We start from the raw sequence: 19,409 nt of genomic DNA, 5'->3' as shown, positions 1-19,409 counted from the left end.
CTGTAATTGCAGAATAAGAACTCACGAGAAAAATAGAAACAAAACACGTATCATGGCACACCAGGCAGGAGTTCCCTATAGGGTTAGTACAGGCAATAACGGGCCATCCAGTTTTACCTTTGTTTCACTGAGGAAGTAATATTTCGTTCCAAGGCCAAGGGTTAAACGTTTGGTTCTGCCTACGCACCCATGACTTGAATGACGATTTTAATCTTTGGCTATAAATTGGATAATCAAAATGTTTAGTTTTATAGTTGGGATCCACCAAGCCCAGCTCAGTCAGCTGCAAAAGTTTGTGATAGAGTTTCTCAGGGAATATCAGACGAAACGGTCGTAAAAACTGCTATTTTCTACGTAGCGAACAGCAGCATTGATCGATTTCGACCACTTCTATCATCACTCGACTGTTTACACAACCCAACGACCTGCTGTGACGTCACTGGCATCAACCCGGAAGTAACGGTCATGGCGACATCACTCGGTCAGCATGAAATGTAGTTGCTTTCAAAGTCACCAAAACGACGGGGCTCTTACTGCATTAATCGGCCATAAGTGTTATTCAATCTCGGCATTAAGGCTTCAAGGACTTTAAGGTGAGGCTAGAAAAGGTCTGAAAACTGACAACAATTGAGTTCATGGCGTCGACGCGTTGGTTTCTCATGATGTAGCGCGCTAATGTTATTTTGCCTTGCCGGAAAAGTTGTTGACCTTTGTAACTTGTACTGGCTTGGTCATAGTATCTGCTGTTAGGTCGGTTGCTCGTTTTTTATTTGCAGGGGTTTGTTATCCTGTAATAACCTATAAAAACCCTTGAATTCATCGGCCAACCTTTCTGCAACGTAACTGAACTCTGGTGGCCATGGAGTCCAAACACCGGGACATTCTCCAAAGAAGACTCCCTGATATCAGGCGGGATTTGAGGGTGGACTATGTAATCCCCCAACTGATCGAACGAAGCATTCTGCTTGCGCCCATGGAACGGGACATCAATAGTAAGGAATCACACGAAGAACGCGCGGACGAACTTATCGGACTGCTGCAGATCAGAGGTCGGAATGCATTTGCCGTGTTTTGTGAAATCCTGCGAGAGACGTATCCTGATCTGGCAGACATGCTGCAAGAAGAATCAAGTGATACAAGTAAGTCATCCTGATTGGGATTTAAATTGGTCTGTAGAATGACAGAATTGCGTTCAATTTGCTTCAAATACGCTTGAGGTGTTATATTGTGCTTTTATAGATGATAATTTTTGCCAATCTCCGAGAAATGGGGTCAGTTTCCTTTTTTTTAATGTAAACACATATTATACTTAACTAAGTCAAAAGTAAACATGTTGTATTTAACAATTTAAAGATATCTGAGTCACAGGCAAAATGTTTGAAGTCTTATACAAGCCCAGCTGTCATGTCCACAACCATGTATATAAAACAATCCTTTACAATAAACTTAGGGTCAAAGTTCAGGCCACTTTAAGGTCTCTTAATGGTTACCCTTTTACGTGCCAGGTGCCGTGAAATACTTCACAACGGTCTAGATATAAACAATATCGGTCTCTACCGGTATTGTACATTGCATTGGAAGAAGGGTAAGGTGTAATACTAAGGTACCATATTACACCGTGGAAGAGGTGGGACATTAACGTTTTTATGACTTAGCCTATTCAATCATACATTTAAGTATACGATATGTTGTCAACTAGCAAACCGACTACTTGTCTTATCGTCAGTAGACTACCGCTGGACTGCATATGAAGGCCATAATATTTTTCCGCTATTTAATACGGTCCAAAATGTCAGTCCAGGTCAATCCCAGACAGGTTTCCCACTCCCCAGGTGAAATTCTGGCAATATGCCCATTTTGCGGACACAAACAAAGATGGCGGACGCAGAAAGCATTGTTCCGAACTGTGCCACTACAGGAATGGGTGGGTGGTTGTAATCAACATCGACATAGGTCCTTGCACCTAATTCCGTAACATTTGAACTATGTTCTTTGTACTAGTATCTTAATCCGCATTTCATGATGTATGATTAGAAAGTGTCGTTTTTTATTCATAAACTTAACCTTTAGAAATCAATATGAAATGGGGGCTCTTAAATGGTCGACCTCGTTCGTCTAACGCTAGGGTAAAAAAGTTTCAGTCCGTGAAAAATCTGATGCAGCAGCATTCTTATTTTCTATACGTGGTGGAGATGGATGATCATATTATCCTTTATTATTTTTGTTGTTATCTGAAATAGTTTATCAATCACAAACCTTAGGTCAACCTAGGTCAACCTTACACGGAGGCTTTGCACCTGTTCCAGCTGCCATGACGTCTGCAAGTACAAGTCGTAGTCAAATCAGCGTCCTACCAGCTTCCTTACCAATACAACTATCCACCAGAAGAGGTATTTTCTATTTTTGACATACATGTTGAAAATACAAGTAAGTTTCCAAAATACATGTTACATGGTTACATTAATTTTCATGCAGGTTAATGGAGAGGAGCATACAGAGGGCGTATGCCGATGGATTTTTTGGCTTTGTTACTTATTTAAGCGTAATAATCTTTACATTTTTTCTTTGGAAAGGGCCAAGCCTGTTCATCATCCACGCTGGTGAGGACAAGAAGTCATTTGTCCGACCGCTTCACAAAGCTCTATTGGGTCAGAAGCTACACGAGGAGGAAATCTTCTTAGATGAGGTGTCAATCAACACAGGAGAGAACATTTCAGATAAAATAATGTCCACTCTTGCAAGTGAGAGTTTAAAGCTGGTTACTATTGTAATGAGTAATCACCTTCTCGATAAGTACTGGCCCAGACTAGAGTATGAGCTGTCATTGTTTCATCAAAAGAAATTCTACCCAATTTGGCTGGATCAGAACACAGACAGCTTTGAAGCCTTCAGCAGAAAGGTCGGCAGTCGTTTCCCCATGTTGAAGAAGACCCTCGCTCACCGTATCCAGTATGACAACATTGCAGAAGACATCACAGATGTTGCCATTAAAATTGTGCAGCTACTGTCAGATCAGTGCCATACAGGTAAGTAAAGCAGTCGGTTTTATCTTCATTACTATTCCTGTTTAGTGCTAAGTACAAGGTCTACCAATGACAAAAAAAGACTCATAATGGTAAATTGTTAATTGACTTAACGTTACATGTAAAGAATGGTTGTGGCAAATAATAAGCACCTAGCCTTTTATTTTATGATAAAACATGAAATGGAAGCAAAATATATCTTCCTTTTAAGGTACCAAGAGAAAGAGACAGACCAGTGAGCAATCGAGGGAAGGTTTTGGCCAGATCAAAGATTTATCTAAAGGTGAGGCAGATTATCATTCAAATGATGACTTGTATTTATGTCCATTTCGTAGGTAAGGACGAATGCATACATTGTGAGTCTTGCATAGATCAAACAGACTTCTAAGGTTCTGCACATGTATCGTTTTACTACTGGCATAAGTACAGTATTCCTTGTATACATTCAGGCAAACCTAAAGTTTCATGGCCATAGTCATTATACTAAATTTTTGTACTTTTGTCGTTAATGACAGAAGAACTAAGAAAAGTAAATGCTGTTCGTTGTTCCACGTACACGCGCAAGGAGACGATGTTGCTATCTATCATTCACTGATTGGCGAACTAATTATACATGTTGTAGTTTCAGGTAATGTGACAGAGGACATGTCCGGTGTAGGAACTGACACAGAGATCCCTTGGGCTATACCAGGTGAATCCACTGAACCTTGTCGAATGCATACGTAGCATTCAGTTTGAAGAGAATATAAACTCAACATTGCTTGATGCACACAGTCTATTGTTTAAAAAAAATCTCAAGTCGCCACGATACTATACATGTACATGAGGGTAGCTAAAAAGCCTATGAATCAATATTGTCCATAAAATTTGATAAACCAGTTCACCGCCAAACTGCTCGCATCACAGGGAATGTCATATCTGTCACCATTCAAATGCGTTATAAAACCGAGTACCACATTCTAACACATACCACATCATACCACATCGAATGTATATCAAACTTGTTGGAATGCGTTCGACTGTTGACGTCTGTCCTTTTGTCAACTTGACCATACTTTGATAATTACACCATGATGAAGGTACTACACTAATAGTACATAAACATCGTGGGTATATGTATATAGTCACTGTGCTACTAATGACATCCTATAGTAATCTAAACCAATTCTATTATGTTTCGGGACAATGCTATTATGTTCTTGAATTAAGAGATGCCTAAGGACACTCCAACAGCCTAATGGTGGCACTTGAGTTTAAACGGCTGATGTTTGTTTGGGTTCTAGAGCTAAAAGCAAGGCTAGAGCTGATCATCAACTCACCCGACTTGACACCCGAGGCAGCAGAAAGAATTGCGGAAATAGAAAGGAAATTGTTTACACCCACGGTCCTAAATGATCCACAGGTGTATTGGCAAGTCTTCAGAACATTTCTTGGGCATTCTGCAGTGATACTGAAAACCAGTATTGGCTCTCTTCTGCTGATCTTGTCATTGTTTCGGATCAGCGATGTTGACAAATTCTACCACACATACTCCAGGACTGAGTCTGGAAGTTTGTCGATAGAACTGTCAAAATTGTTGGTATCAAAACATTTTGCCTCAGTCATTGGCGAAAGAAGTTCTGAACGATTGTCAGTGAGAATTCATGTGGAGCATGGGGACTACCAGGCAATCAGGAACGGACTCAGGAAAGGTACATGAATATTTGAAAATATCTTTCTCCAATTGTTACAGTTTTCTTATGATTAAAGCATGGACAAGCTTTTGGTAACAAGGTTCAATTTTATCTGAGAGTCTTAAATAAGGCTTATGTTGCAAATGTTATCTGTTATATTGAAAAAGAGAAGGTGTGAGTCTTTACAAAATAAAAGATTAATGAATATTTTTTCTTGTACTTATATCTAGACTTCACAATGTACCATGTCTAAAACGTACAAAGACATATTTGAATGAAATTGTCTTCTTGCTATTTCAGGTCTGGTTCAATCAACATCCTTTGGAAGCTTGCTGTACAACATGAAACCAAAGGAAACGTCACACGCATACCACAGTACGTGCCTTGACGCGCTGCACTTGGCTTCTGCTCCTCGTAGTGAGATGTTCAATGGATGGAAAGACGACATGACAAAGCTGCTGCAACAAAGTGCTCAAGAAAGACGTCAACTGAAAGCTAAACTGGAAATAGCAAAGCACCAAGCTAGTGAAAATGCTGCTGAACGCGACAGTGTCACAATGCAGATGAGGTATCTGTCAGAAAGTAGAGAATCACTGCAGGATCAACTACAGAAAACGAAGGAACAAATGACAAATGAATTGAAAGAAAAGCAGGATTATGTAGAAGACCTTGAGAAGGACAAAAAGTCCATGCAGGAAAGGATTGAAACCCTCGAATCACAAAACCTGAAGCTTGAGAAGTATTTGCGGTCTTAAGTTTTCAAAGACCTACCAGGTGCCCTATCAACTAAAAGTAAAGTTTGAAACTTCTTGGTCAGACATTGATTTTTTGCGTTTCGGTGCCTTCGCACCGAAACGCAATGTCCTGGCTTTTACCTTCAAGCATGCATGCTTCAAGCTTGGTTCAACACTGTGTCGCACACAATAAGACCTTATATGGCAATACGTTCTCAAATCCTTGTATAGCCGTTGCCTTATATGGCAAGAGAGCAGGAAAAGGCAGGCACGCCAGATTTGCATGTGACACAGGACGGCGACCGCATGTAACTGCTACAACTGTTCGGAAATATCATTGCATTGTGGTTTCGGACTTTGATATCCTGAAAAATGACCATATTACATCTATTCCACAAGATTGCAGAAGAAAAAAAATGATTTCGTCAAGAAAACGACCAAAAATCGGCATAAATGATACCATATAGTGAGGTTATAGCATTACGTCCAGAGTGACTTGTTACGTACCGCAGCTTGGCCGATCTGGCAACGCGAAGCACTTCGGTCCCAGAAGATCCGGGTTCGTCTCCGTGCATGGATTTTTTTTTCTTTTTAGATATTGAATATCAAAAATATATATTGATATTATATTAATCTATCAATATCATATTTATGAATATCATTTTTTTCATTAATAAATAAAGAAATATTTTATATTTGTTATTTTTAAATATTCATTTAATATATACAAGGCCTTTGTCTTATGAACAGGACTTCATAGATTCCAAACCCGGCATTCGAATTTTTCTGTTCATTGTAATGGAAAATACCGTGCAGCGGCTCCTATGCGCGGTAAGATGATTCTTGCAAAACACTCGCCACTAAACTTCTATCCCCGATGTAAACAGAGGCTCTTGATGTTGTTTGCAAAACAGCGATTCTTTGTTACAGTAGCAAATGCTCCATTGTTCAGTATCGACTTCATTCAGACAAGGACATTATATAGGAAGGATTGAGCACACAGAAAGTCCCCGCTGGGCGCTATTGTTCAGACCCGCTAAGCCCTGCGGCGATCTATTGTTTCCACCCTCCGGCGGCGCTTCTTTGTTCTCCGCCGTCTGATTTGAGCGTTCGCGCCGAAACCCGGCGAAGGCCATGCAAATGCGCCCGATCGTGACGTCACGCTCTCCGATGCTGGCCGAACGACGGGCGAGATGCCTGTAGTTTCCGCGGATTTCCTTATATGGGAAGCAAACGTGACGTGTGCAGACGGCACCATCATCCGGGGAAGACGTTGGCGGCCATTTTGATATGTGATCGGGCGCCGTGCGACCAAGATGAGTGAGTTTACAGGCATTTTTGTCCATGCGTACCTATATTTTCGTCTCAGAAATATGAAAAATATTCACTACTTGATGTATCTATAAGAATTGCTTAACCTTTTGAACCAAAAAAATAACGCTTTTGCCCGAAAGCACCAGGCTTGGGTGTCCCTATAAGAATATTGTTGTTGTTGTTCTCGGCTAACTTTTGATGTTCTAGGCACATGAGTTTTGGTCAATTTTTGTTCCAGTGTAATATTCGTAGGAAATGTATTTCTTGTGATATGATCGTAACGCCACACGGGGAATGTGCACAGTATACATCTTCATGCCTGGTAACATGTATGTAGGTTCCCAATCTTTATATCGAGAGGATGATCGACTCCCGATTTTTTTTGTATTTTGCAGATTGCAAACTTCCGTGGAAGAGCCATGACCACCAAAGCTACGTCCCACGATACAGCGTTGCCGAAAATACCACGTAGAGGATAAATTAAAGTTTACGCATCAAATATTTGTTTGTGAATCACGCTCCAAGCTTAACCAAGGTTCTGTTTTTACAAAAATACTTGTACATATAGAATAAATACATGTATGTCTTGAATTCCCAAATCTCCAGTGTGATATTTTCTTCTTCAATTTTCTAGCCGGTATTCTAGCTTGACGCAAGGTAAGTGTTAAAAAGATCTCCCCTCCCCACAGTTCGGTTACGCCAGACCAAGGAGGTTTTATATTTAGTTTTGTCCGTTTTTAGGACTTCCAGCTCCTCCGTTTCTTCACGATCGTCTTGCAGCTTGAAAACACTCCAAAAGAAGTCCTCATCGCCCGGTCAAGCCATCTGAATTTGTATTATAATAGTGGGACGCTTGTGGCCCCTTGGAATATATGCAAATCTGGGGGTAATTAGTATGTAGGTGTCAATTATTTTTACAACCATGAACCGAAGGTTCTTGAATAGGGACTGGCTGTGTGCTCAGTCCTTCCTATCCTATATAATGTCCTTGATTCAGACAACACGGACGTGGAAAGTGGCGCCCCTCGGCACAAAACTATGGGAATTTTCATGAATTTTAGCAAAATTACCCAGGAAAATAAGGAAGAAATGTTGTAAATGCGGAAACCAGAATAATACGGATGAGGTAGCTGTTAATTTGTTTGACATTTGGTAGTCATTTTAGATAGAACCTTAGCTGTTATGAACTTCTATTTCACTTAATTACCATAGTGCTGATGATTCAATGGTGCTTTTTCAAATTTTATGTTTTATTGCGTGCCATGTACATAATTACATTGATAGCTTTTATAATGAGCCTATTATACATTTTACAAATAAGCACAAGTTGTAGGCCAAGACCAGCTTTTTCAAAAGCACTTAAGTTAAGTGACGTAACTTCAAAATTGCTTTCCCCAATCTGCCTTTCTCTATTAAAACAGTACTCATTTCCCAAAATGACAATTTTTCTTATAGACTGAACAGCCCTTGAGTGACTTCCTCTGGCAGATTTTACTTCAAGTAAAGGGAAAAGACAATTCACACTTATCAACGTAGCCGAAACGCCAGCTTTTTTAAAAAGCTCTTGTTTAATGTCCCTATACTTATACTATGGGGGTGGGTGGGGGGCAACTTTGGTCACCTATAACTCTGTAACCATGAACAAGATAATATTGCGGTCTTCAGTTTTCAAAGACCTACCAGGTGCCCTATCAACTAAAAGTAAAGTTTGAAACTTCTTGGTCAGACATTGATTTTTTTTAATGTCCCTATACTTATACTATGGGGGTGGGTGGGGGGCAACTTTGGTCACCTATAACTCTGTAACCACGAACAAGATAATATTGCGGTCTTCAGTTTTCAAAGACCTACCAGGTGCCCTATCAACTAAAAGTAAAGTTTGAAACTTCTTGGTCAGACATTGATTTTTTTAATGTCCCTATACTTATACTATGGTGGTGGGTGGGGGGCAACTTTGGTCACCTATAACTCTGTAACCACGAACAAGATAATATTGCGGTCTTCAGTTTTCAAAGACCTACCAGGTGCCCTATCAACTAAAAGTAAAGTTTGAAACTTCTTGGTCAGACATTGATTTTTTTAATGTCCCTATACTTATACTATGGGGGTGGGTGGGGGGCAACTTTGGTCACCTATAACTCTGTAACCACGAACAAGATAATATTGCGGTCTTCAGTTTTCAAAGACCTACCAGGTGCCCTATCAACTAAAAGTAAAGTTTGAAACTTCTTGGTCAGACATTGATTTTTTTAATGTCCCTATACTTATACTATGGGGGTGGGTGGGGGGCAACTTTGGTCACCTATAACTCTGTAACCATGAACAAGATAATATTGCGGTCTTCAGTTTTCAAAGACCTACCAGGTGCCCTATCAACTAAAAGTAAAGTTTGAAACTTCTTGGTCAGACATTGATTTTTTTAATGTCCCTATACTTATACTATGGGGGTGGGTGGGGGGCAACTTTGGTCACCTATAACTCTGTAACCATGAACAAGATAATATTGCGGTCTTCAGTTTTCAAAGACCTACCAGGTGCCCTATCAACTAAAAGTAAAGTTTGAAACTTCTTGGTCAGACATTGATTTTTTTAATGTGTCAAAACTTATACTATGGGGGGTGGGTGGGGGGCAACTTTGGTCACCTATAACTCTGTAACCACGAACAAGATAATATTGCGGTCTTCAGTTTTCAAAGACCTACCAGGTGCCCTATCAACTAAAAGTAAAGTTTGAAACTTCTTGGTCAGACATTGATTTTTTTAATGTCCCTATACTTATACTATGGGGGTTGGTGGGGGTCAACTTTGGTCACCTATAACTCTGTAACCACGAACAAGATAATATTGCGGTCTTCAGTTTTCAAAGACCTACCAGGTGCCCTATCAACTAAAAGTAAAGTTTGAAACTTCTTGGTCAGACATTGATTTTTTTAATGTCCCTATACTTATACTATGGGGGTGGGTGGGGGGCAACTTTGGTCAACTATACCTCTGTAACCATGAACAAGATAATATTGCGGTCTTCAGTTTTCAAAGACCTACCAGGTGCCCTATCAACTAAAAGTAAAGTTTGAAACTTCTTGGTCAGACATTGATTTTTTTAATGTCCCTATACTTATACTATGGGGATGGGTGGGGGGCAACTTTGGTCACCTATAACTCTGTAACCACGAACAAGATAATATTGCGGTCTTCAGTTTTCAAAGACCTACCAGGTGCCCTATCAACTAAAAGTAAAGTTTGAAACTTCTTGGTCAGACATTGATTTTTTTAATGTCCCTATACTTATACTATGGGGGTGGGTGGGGGGCAACTTTGGTCCCCTATAACTCTGTAGCCACGAACAAGATAATATTGCGGTCTTCATTTTTTAAAGACCTACCAGGTGCCCTATCAACTAAAAGTAAAGTTTGAAACTTCTTGGTCAGACATTGATTTTTTTTAATGTCCCTATACTTATACTATGGTTGGGCAACTTTGGTCACCTATAACTCTGTAACCAAGAACAAGATAATATTGCGGTCTTCAGTTTTCAAAGACCTACCAGGTGCCCTATCAACTAAAAGTAAAGTTTGAAACTTCTTGGTCAGACATTGATTTTTTTAATGTCTCAAAACTTATACTATGGGGGTGGGTGGGGGGCAACTTTGGTCACCTATAGCTCTGTAACCATGATCAAGATAATATTGCGGTCTTCAGTTTTCAAAGACCTACCAGGTGTCCTATCAACTAAAAGTAAAGTTTGAAACTTCTTGGTCAGACATTGATTTTTTTAATGTCCCTATACTTATACTATGGGGGTGGGTGGGGGGCAACTTTGGTCACCTATAACTCTGTAACCACGAACAAGATAATATTGCGGTCTTCAGTTTTCAAAGACCTACCAGGTGCCCTATCAACTAAAAGTAAAGTTTGAAACTTCTTGGTCAGACATTGATTTTTTTAATGTCCCTATACTTATACTATGGGGGTGGGTGGGGGGCAACTTTGGTCCCCTATAACTCTGTAACCACGAACAAGATAATATTGCGGTCTTCATTTTTTAAAGACCTACCAGGTGCCCTATCAACTAAAAGTAAAGTTTGAAACTTCTTGGTCAGACATTGATTTTTTTTAATGTCCCTATACTTATACGATGGTTGGGCAACTTTGGTCACCTATAACTCTGTAACCACGAACAAGATAATATTGCGGTCTTCAGTTTTCAAAGACCTACCAGGTGCCCTATCAACTAAAAGTAAAGTTTGAAACTTCTTGGTCAGACATTGATTTTTTTAATGTCCCTATACTTATACTATGGGGGTGGGTGGGGGGCAACTTTGGTCACCTATAGCTCTGTAACCATGATCAAGATAATATTGCGGTCTTCAGTTTTCAAAGACCTACCAGGTGTCCTATCAACTAAAAGTAAAGTTTGAAACTTCTTGGTCAGACATTGATTTTTTTAATGTCCCTATACTTATACTATGGGGGTGGGTGGGGGGGAACTTTGGTCACCTATAACTCTGTAACCACGAACAAGATAATATTGCGGTCTTCAGTTTTCAAAGACCTACCAGGTGCCCTATCAACTAAAAGTAAAGTTTGAAACTTCTTGGTCAGACATTGATTTTTTTAATGTCCCTATACTTATACTATGGGGGTGGGGCAACTTTGGTCACCTATAACTCTGTAACCATGAACAAGATAATATTGCGGTCTTCAGTTTTCAAAGACCTACCAGGTGCCCTATCAACTAAAAGTAAAGTTTGAAACTTCTTGGTCAGACATTGATTTTTTTAATGTCTCAAAATTATACTATGGGGGTGGGTGGGGGGCAACTTTGGTCACCTATAACTCTGTAACCACGAACAAGATAATATTGCGGTCTTCAGTTTTCAAAGACCTACCAGGTGCCCTATCAACTAAAAGTAAAGTTTGAAACTTCTTGGTCAGACATTGATTTTTTTAATGTCCCTATACTTATACTATGGGGGTGGGTGGGGGGCAACTTTGGTCACCTATAACTCTGTAACCACGAACAAGATAATATTGCGGTCTTCATTTTTTAAAGACCTACTAGGTGCCCTATCAGCTAAAAGTAAAGTTTGAAACTTCTTGGTCAGACATTGATTTTTTTAATGTCCCTATACTTATACTATGGGGGTGGGTGGGGGGCAACTTTGGTCACCTATAACTCTGTAACCATGAACAAGATAATATTGCGGTCTTCAGTTTTCAAAGACCTACCAGGTGCCCTATCAACTAAAAGTAAAGTTTGAAACTTCTTGGTCAGACATTGATTTTTTTAATGTCCCTATACTTATACTATGGGGGTGGGTGGGGGGCAACTTTGGTCACCTATAACTCTGTAACCACGAACAAGATAATATTGCGGTCTTCAGTTTTCAAAGACCTACCAGGTGCCCTATCAACTAAAAGTAAAGTTTGAAACTTCTTGGTCAGACATTGATTTTTTTAATGTCTCAAAACTTATACTATGGGGGTGGGTGGGGGGCAACTTTGGTCACCTATAGCTCTGTAACCATGAACAAGATAATATTGCGGTCTTCAGTTTTCAAAGACCTACCAGGTGCCCTATCAACTAAAAGTAAAGTTTGAAACTTCTTGGTCAGACATTGATTTTTTTAATGTCTCAAAACTTATACTATGGGGGTGGGTGGGGGGCAACTTTGGTCACCTATAACTCTGTAACCACGAACAAGATAATATTGCGGTCTTCAGTTTTCAAAGACCTACCAGGTGCCCTATCAACTAAAAGTAAAGTTTGAAACTTCTTGGTCAGACATTGATTTTTTTAATGTCTCAAAACTTATACTATGGGGGTGGATGGGGGGCAACTTTGGTCACCTATAGCTCTGTAACCATGAACAAGATAATATTGCGGTCTTCAGTTTTCAAAGACCTACCAGGTGTCCTATCAACTAAAAGTAAAGTTTGAAACTTCTTGGTCAGACATTGATTTTTTAAATGTCCCTATACTTATACTATGGGGGTGGGTGGGGGGCAACTTTGGTCACCTATAACTCTGTTACCACGAACAAGATAATATTGCGGTCTTCAGTTTTCAAAGACCTACCAGGTGCCCTATCAACTAAAAGTAAAGTTTGAAACTTCTTGGTCAGACATTGATTTTTTTTAATGTCCCTATACTTATACTATGATGGGGGGGCAACTTTGGTCACCTATAACTCTGTAACCATGAACAAGATAATATTGCGGTCTTCAGTTTTCAAAGACCTACCAGGTGCCCTATCAACTAAAAGTAAAATTTGAAACTTCTTGGTCAGACATTGATTTTTTAATGTGCCTATACTTATACTATGGGGGTGGGTGGGGGGCAACTTTGGTCACCTATAACTCTGTAACCACGAACAAGATAATATTGCGGTCTTCAGTTTTCAAAGACCTACCAGGTGCCCTATCAACTAAAAGTAAAGTTTGAAACTTCTTGGTCAGACATTGATTCTTTTTAATGTCCCTATACTTATACTATGGGGGTGGGTGGGGGGCAACTTTGGTCACCTATAACTCTGTAACCATGAACAAGATAATATTGCGGTCTTCAGTCTTCAAAGACCTACCAGGTGCCCTATCAACTAAAAGTAAAGTTTGAAACTTCTTGGTCAGACATTGATTTTTTTAATGTCCCAAAACTTATACTATGGGGGTGAGTGGGGGGCAACTTTGGTCACCTATAACTCTGTAACCATGAACAAGATAATATTGCGGTGTTCAGTTTTCAAAGACCTACCAGGTGCCCTATCAACTAAAAGTAAAGTTTGAAACTTCTTGGTCAGACATTGATTTTTATAATGTGCCTATACTTATACTATGATGGGGAGGCAACTTTGGTCACCTATAACTCTGTAACCATGAACAAGATAATATTGCGGTCTTCAGTTTTCAAAGACCTACCAGGTGCCCTATCAACTAAAAGTAAAGTTTGAAACTTCTTGGTCAGACATTGATTCTTTTTAATGTCCCTATACTTATACTATGGGGGTGGGTGGGGGGCAACTTTGGTCACCTATAACTCTGTAACCATGAACAAGATAATATTGCGGTCTTCAGTTTTCAAAGACCTACCAGGTGCCCTATCAACTAAAAGTAAAGTTTGAAACTTCTTGGTCAGACATTGATTTTTTTAATGTCCCAAAACTTATACTATGGGGGTGAGTGGGGGGCAACTTTGGTCACCTATAACTCTGTAACCATGAACAAGATAATATTGCGGTCTTCAGTTTTCAAAGACCTACCAGGTGCCCTATCAACTAAAAGTAAAGTTTGAAACTTCTTGGTCAGACATTGATTTTTTTAATGTCCCTATACTTATACTATGGGGGTGGGTGGGGGGCAACTTTGGTCACCTATAACTCTGTAACCACGAACAAGATAATATTGCGGTCTTCAGTTTTCAAAGACCTACCAGGTGCCCTATCAACTAAAAGTAAAGTTTGAAACTTCTTGGTCAGACATTGATTTTTTTAATGTCCCTATACCTATACTATGGGGGTGGTTGGGGTAACTTTGGTCACCTATAACTCTGTAACCACGAACAAGATAATATTGCGGTCTTCAGTTTTCAAAGACCTACCAGGTGCCCTATCAACTAAAAGTAAAGTTTGAAACTTCTTGGTCAGACATTGATTTTTTTTTAATGTCCCTATACTTATACTATGGGGGTGGGTGGGGGGCAACTTTGGTCACCTATAACTCTGTAACCATAAACAAGATAATATTGCGGTCTTCAGTTTTCAAAGACCTACCAGGTGCCCTATCAACTAAAAGTAAAGTTTGAAACTTCTTGGTCAGACATTGATTTTTTTAATGTCTCAAAACTTATACTATGGGGGTGGGTGGGGGGCAACTTTGGTCACCTATAGCTCTGTAACCATGAACAAGATAATATTGCGGTCTTCAGTTTTCAAAGACCTACCAGGTGTCCTATCAACTAAAAGTAAAGTTTGAAACTTCTTGGTCAGACATTGATTTTTTAAATGTCCCTATACTTATACTATGGGGGTGGGTGGGGGGCAACTTTGGTCACCTATAACTCTGTAACCACGAACAAGATAATATTGCGGTCTTCAGTTTTCAAAGACCTACCAGGTGCCCTATCAACTAAAAGTAAAGTTTGAAACTTCTTGGTCAGACATTGATTTTTTTAATGTGCCTATACTTATACTATGATGGGGGGGCAACTTTGGTCACCTATAACTCTGTAACCATGAACAAGATAATATTGCGGTCTTCAGTTTTCAAAGACCTACCAGGTGCCCTATCAACTAAAAGTAAAGTTTGAAACTTCTTGGTCAGACATTGATTTTTTAACGTCCCTATACTTATACTATGGGGGTGGGTGGGGGGCAACTTTGGTCACCTATAACTCTGTAACCATGAACAAGATAATATTGCGGTCTTCAGTTTTCAAAGACCTACCAGGTGCCCTATCAACTCAAAGTAAAGTTTGAAACTTCTTGGTCAGACATTGATTTTTTTAATGTCCCTATACTTATACTATGGGGGTGGGTGGGGGGCAACTTTGGTCACCTATAACTCTGTAACCATGAACAAGATAATATTGCGGTCTTCAGTTTTCAAAGACCTACCAGGTGCCCTATAAACTAAAAGTAAAGTTTGAAACTTCTTGGTCAGACATTGATTTTTTTAATGTCCCTATACTTATACTATGGGGGTGGGTGGGGGGCAACTTTGGTCACCTATAACTCTGTAACCATGAACAAGATAATATTGCGGTCTTCAGTTTTCAAAGACCTACCAGGTGCCCTATCAACTAAAAGTAAAGTTTGAAACTTCTTGGTCAGACATTGATTTTTTTAATGTGCCTATACTTATACTATGGGGGTGGGTGGGGGGCAACTTTGGTCACCTATAGCTCTGTAACCATGAACAAGATAATATTGCGGTCTTCAGTTTTCAAAGACCTACCAGGTGCCCTATCAACTAAAAGTAAAGTTTGAAACTTCTTGGTCAGACATTGATTTTTTTAATGTCTCAAAACTTATACTATGGGGGTGGGGCAACTTTGGTCACCTATAGCTCTGTAACCATGAACAAGATAATATTGCGGTCTTCAGTTTTCAAAGACCTACCAGGTGCCCTATCAACTAAAAGTAAAGTTTGAAACTTCTTGGTCAGACATTGATTTTTTTAATGTGCCTATACTTATACTATGGGGGTGGGTGGGGGGCAACTTTGGTCACCTATAGCTCTGTAACCATGAACAAGATAATATTGCGGTCTTCAGTTTTCAAAGACCTACCAGGTGCCCTATCAACTAAAAGTAAAGTTTGAAACTTCTTGGTCAGACATTGATTTTTTAATGTCCCTATACTTATACTATGGGGGTTGGTGGGGGTCAACTTTGGTCACCTATAACTCTGTAACCACGAACAAGATAATATTGCGGTCTTCAGTTTTCAAAGACCTACCAGGTGCCCTATCAACTAAAAGTAAAGTTTGAAACTTCTTGGTCAGACATTGATTTTTTTAATGTCCCTATACTTATACTATGGGGGTGGGTGGGGGGCAACTTTGGTCACCTATAACTCTGTAACCATGAACAAGATAATATTGCGGTCTTCAGTTTTCAAAGACCTACCAGGTGCCCTATCAACTAAAAGTAAAGTTTGAAACTTCTTGGTCAGACATTGATTTTGTTAATGTCCCTATACTTATACTATGGGGGTGGGTGGGGGGGCAACTTTGGTCACCTATAACTCTGTAACCACGAACAAGATAATATTGCGGTCTTCAGTTTTCAAAGACCTACCAGGTGCCCTATCAACTAAAAGTAAAGTTTGAAACTTCTTGGTCAGACATTGATTTTTTTAATGTCCCTATACTTATACTATGGGGGTGGGTGGGGGGCAACTTTGGTCACCTATAACTCTGTAACCACGAACAAGATAATATTGCGGTCTTCAGTTTTTAAAGACCTACCAGGTGCCCTATCAGCTAAAAGTAAAGTTTGAAACTTCTTGGTCAGACATTGATTTTTTTAATGTCCCTATACTTATACTATGGGGGTGGGTGGGGGGCAACTTTGGTCACCTATAACTCTGTAACCATGAACAAGATGATATTGCGGTCTTCAGTTTTCAAAGACCTACCAGGTGCCCTATCAACTAAAAGTAAAGTTTGAAACTTCTTGGTCAGACATTGATTTTTTTAATGTCCCTATACTTATACTATGGGGGTGGGTGGGGGGCAACTTTGGTCACCTATAACTCTGTAACCACGAACAAGATAATATTGCGGTCTTCAGTTTTCAAAGACCTACCAGGTGCCCTATCAACTAAAAGTAAAGTTTGAAACTTCTTGGTCAGACATTGATTTTTTTAATGTCTCAAAACTTATACTATGGGGGTGGGTGGGGGGCAACTTTGGTCACCTATAACTCTGTAACCACGAACAAGATAATATCGCGGTCTTCAGTTTTCAAAGACCTACCAGGTGCCCTATCAACTAAAAGTAAAGTTTGAAACTTCTTGGTCAGACATTGATTTTTTTAAGGTCTCAAAACTTATACTATGGGGGTGGGTGGGGGGCAACTTTGGTCACCTATAGCTCTGTAACCATGAACAAGATAATATTGCGGTCTTCAGTTTTCAAAGACCTACCAGGTGTCCTATCAACTAAAAGTAAAGTTTGAAACTTCTTGGTCAGACATTGATTTTTTAAATGTGCCTATACTTATACTATGGGGGTGGGTGGGGGGCAACTTTGGTCACCTATAACTCTGTAACCACGAACAAGATAATATTGCGGTCTTCAGTTTTCAAAGACCTACCAGGTGCCCTATCAACTAAAAGTAAAGTTTGAAACTTCTTGGTCAGACATTGATTTTTTTTAATGTCCCTATACTTATACTATGATGGGGGGGCAACTTTGGTCACCTATAACTCTGTAACCATGAACAAGATAATATTGCGGTCTTCAGTTTTCAAAGACCTACCAGGTGCCCTATCAACTAAAAGTAAAGTTTGAAACTTCTTGGTCAGACATTGATTTTTTAATGTTCCTATACTTATACTATGGGGGTGGGTGGGGGGCAACTTTGGTCACCTATAACTCTGTAACCACGAACAAGATAATATTGCGGTCTTCAGTTTTCAAAGACCTATCAGGTGCCCTATCAACTAAAAGTAAAGTTTGAAACTTCTTGGTCAGACATTGATTTTTTTTAATGTCCCTATACTTATACTATGGGGGTGGGTGGGGGGCAACTTTGGTCACCTATAACTCTGTAACCATGAACAAGATAATATTGCGGTCTTCAGTTTTCAAAGACCTACCAGGTGCCCTATCAACTAAAAGTAAAGTTTGAAACTTCTTGGTCAGACATTGATTTTTTTAATGTCCCAAAACTTATACTATGGGGGTGAGTGGGGGGCAACTTTGGTCACCTATAACTCTGTAACCATGAACAAGATAATATTGCGGTCTTCAGTTTTCAAAGACCTACCAGGTGCCCTATCAACTAAAAGTAAAGTTTGAAACTTCTTGGTCAGACATTGATTTTTATAATGTGCCTATACTTATACTATGATGGGGAGGCAACTTTGGTCACCTATAACTCTGTAACCATGAACAAGATAATATTGCGGTCTTCAGTTTTCAAAGACCTACCAGGTGTCCTATCAACTAAAAGTAAAGTTTGAAACTTCTTGGTCAGACATTGATTTTTTAAATGTCCCTATACTTATACTATGGTGGTGGGTGGGGGGCAACTTTGGTCACCTATAACTCTGTAACCACGAACAAGATAATATTGCGGTCTTCAGTTTTCAAAGACCTACCAGGTGCCCTATCAACTAAAAGTAAAGTTTGAAACTTCTTGGTCAGACATTGATTTTTTTTTTAATGTCCCTATACTTATACTATGGGGGTGGGTGGGGGGCAACTTTGGTCACCTATAACTCTGCAACCATAAACAAGATAATATTGCGGTCTTCAGTTTTCAAAGACCTACCAGGTGCCCTATCAACTAAAAGTAAAGTTTGAAACTTCTTGGTCAGACATTGATTTTTTTAATGTCCCAAAACTTATACCATGGGGGTGGGTGGGGGGCAACTTTGGTCACCTATAACTCTGTAACCATGAACAAGATAATATTGCGGTCTTCAGTTTTCAAAGACCTACCAGGTGCCCTATCAACTAAAAGTAAAGTTTGAAACTTCTTGGTCAGACATTGATCTTTATAATGTGCCTATACTTATACTATGATGGGGAGGCAACTTTGGTCACCTATAAGTCTGTAACCATGAACAAGATAATATTGCGGTCTTCAGTTTTCAAAGACCTACCAGGTGCCCTATCAACTAAAAGTAAAGTTTGAAACTTCTTGGTCAGACATTGATTTTTTTAATGTCCCTATACTTATACTATGGGGGTGGGTGGGGGGCAACTTTGGTCACCTATAACTCTGTAACCACGAACAAGGTAATATTGCGGTCTTCAGTTTTCAAAGACCTACCAGGTGCCCTATCAACTAAAAGTAAAGTTTGAAACTTCTTGGTCAGACATTGATTTTTTTAATGTCTCAAAACTTATACTATGGGGGTGGGTGGGGGGCAACTTTGGTCACCTATAGCTCTGTAACCATGAACAAGATAATATTGCGGTCTTCAGTTTTCAAA

General features: G+C 39.6%; 1 protein-coding gene across 3 annotated transcripts; it reads left to right on the top strand.

Annotated features, from left to right (window-relative positions):
* The first annotated feature begins 455 nt into the window (after window positions 1-455).
* Window positions 456-7,881, top strand: LOC136431188 (uncharacterized). 3 transcript variants are annotated; one of them, XM_066422483.1, is made up of 7 exons: window positions 456-1,139; window positions 2,262-2,390; window positions 2,574-3,026; window positions 3,235-3,306; window positions 3,652-3,714; window positions 4,307-6,750; window positions 7,140-7,881. In XM_066422483.1, exons 1-6 carry the CDS (start codon window positions 860-862, stop codon window positions 4,720-4,722), a joined length of 1,413 nt encoding a protein of 470 aa, XP_066278580.1. In that variant the 5' UTR covers window positions 456-859; the 3' UTR covers window positions 4,723-6,750; window positions 7,140-7,881. The 3 variants fall into 3 exon arrangements, with proteins under 3 accessions (XP_066278580.1, XP_066278577.1, XP_066278578.1); XM_066422480.1 differs by having other exon boundaries at window positions 3,646-3,714; XM_066422481.1 differs by having other exon boundaries at window positions 3,646-3,714; window positions 4,307-7,881.
* Window positions 7,882-19,409: the final 11,528 nt, after the last annotated feature.

This window comes from Branchiostoma lanceolatum, chromosome 3 (genome assembly GCF_035083965.1).
Source record: "Branchiostoma lanceolatum isolate klBraLanc5 chromosome 3, klBraLanc5.hap2, whole genome shotgun sequence".
NCBI lineage: Eukaryota > Metazoa > Chordata > Leptocardii > Amphioxiformes > Branchiostomatidae > Branchiostoma > Branchiostoma lanceolatum.
Note: the sequence above shows the minus strand (reverse complement) of the source record. Positions and strands in the feature narration are given on the sequence as shown.

Bases quoted from the DNA above. Each gene is read 5' to 3' on its own strand.
- LOC136431188 (XM_066422480.1), top strand. From the start codon at position 860: ATGGAGTCCAAACACCGGGACATTCTCCAAAGAAGACTCCCTGATATC. The intron at 1,140-2,261 runs GTAAGTCATCCT...CACAAACCTTAG, and splicing joins AGAAGAATCAAGTGATACAA to GTCAACCTAGGTCAACCTTA. The intron at 3,307-3,645 runs GTGAGGCAGATT...TACATGTTGTAG, and splicing joins GATCAAAGATTTATCTAAAG to TTTCAGGTAATGTGACAGAG.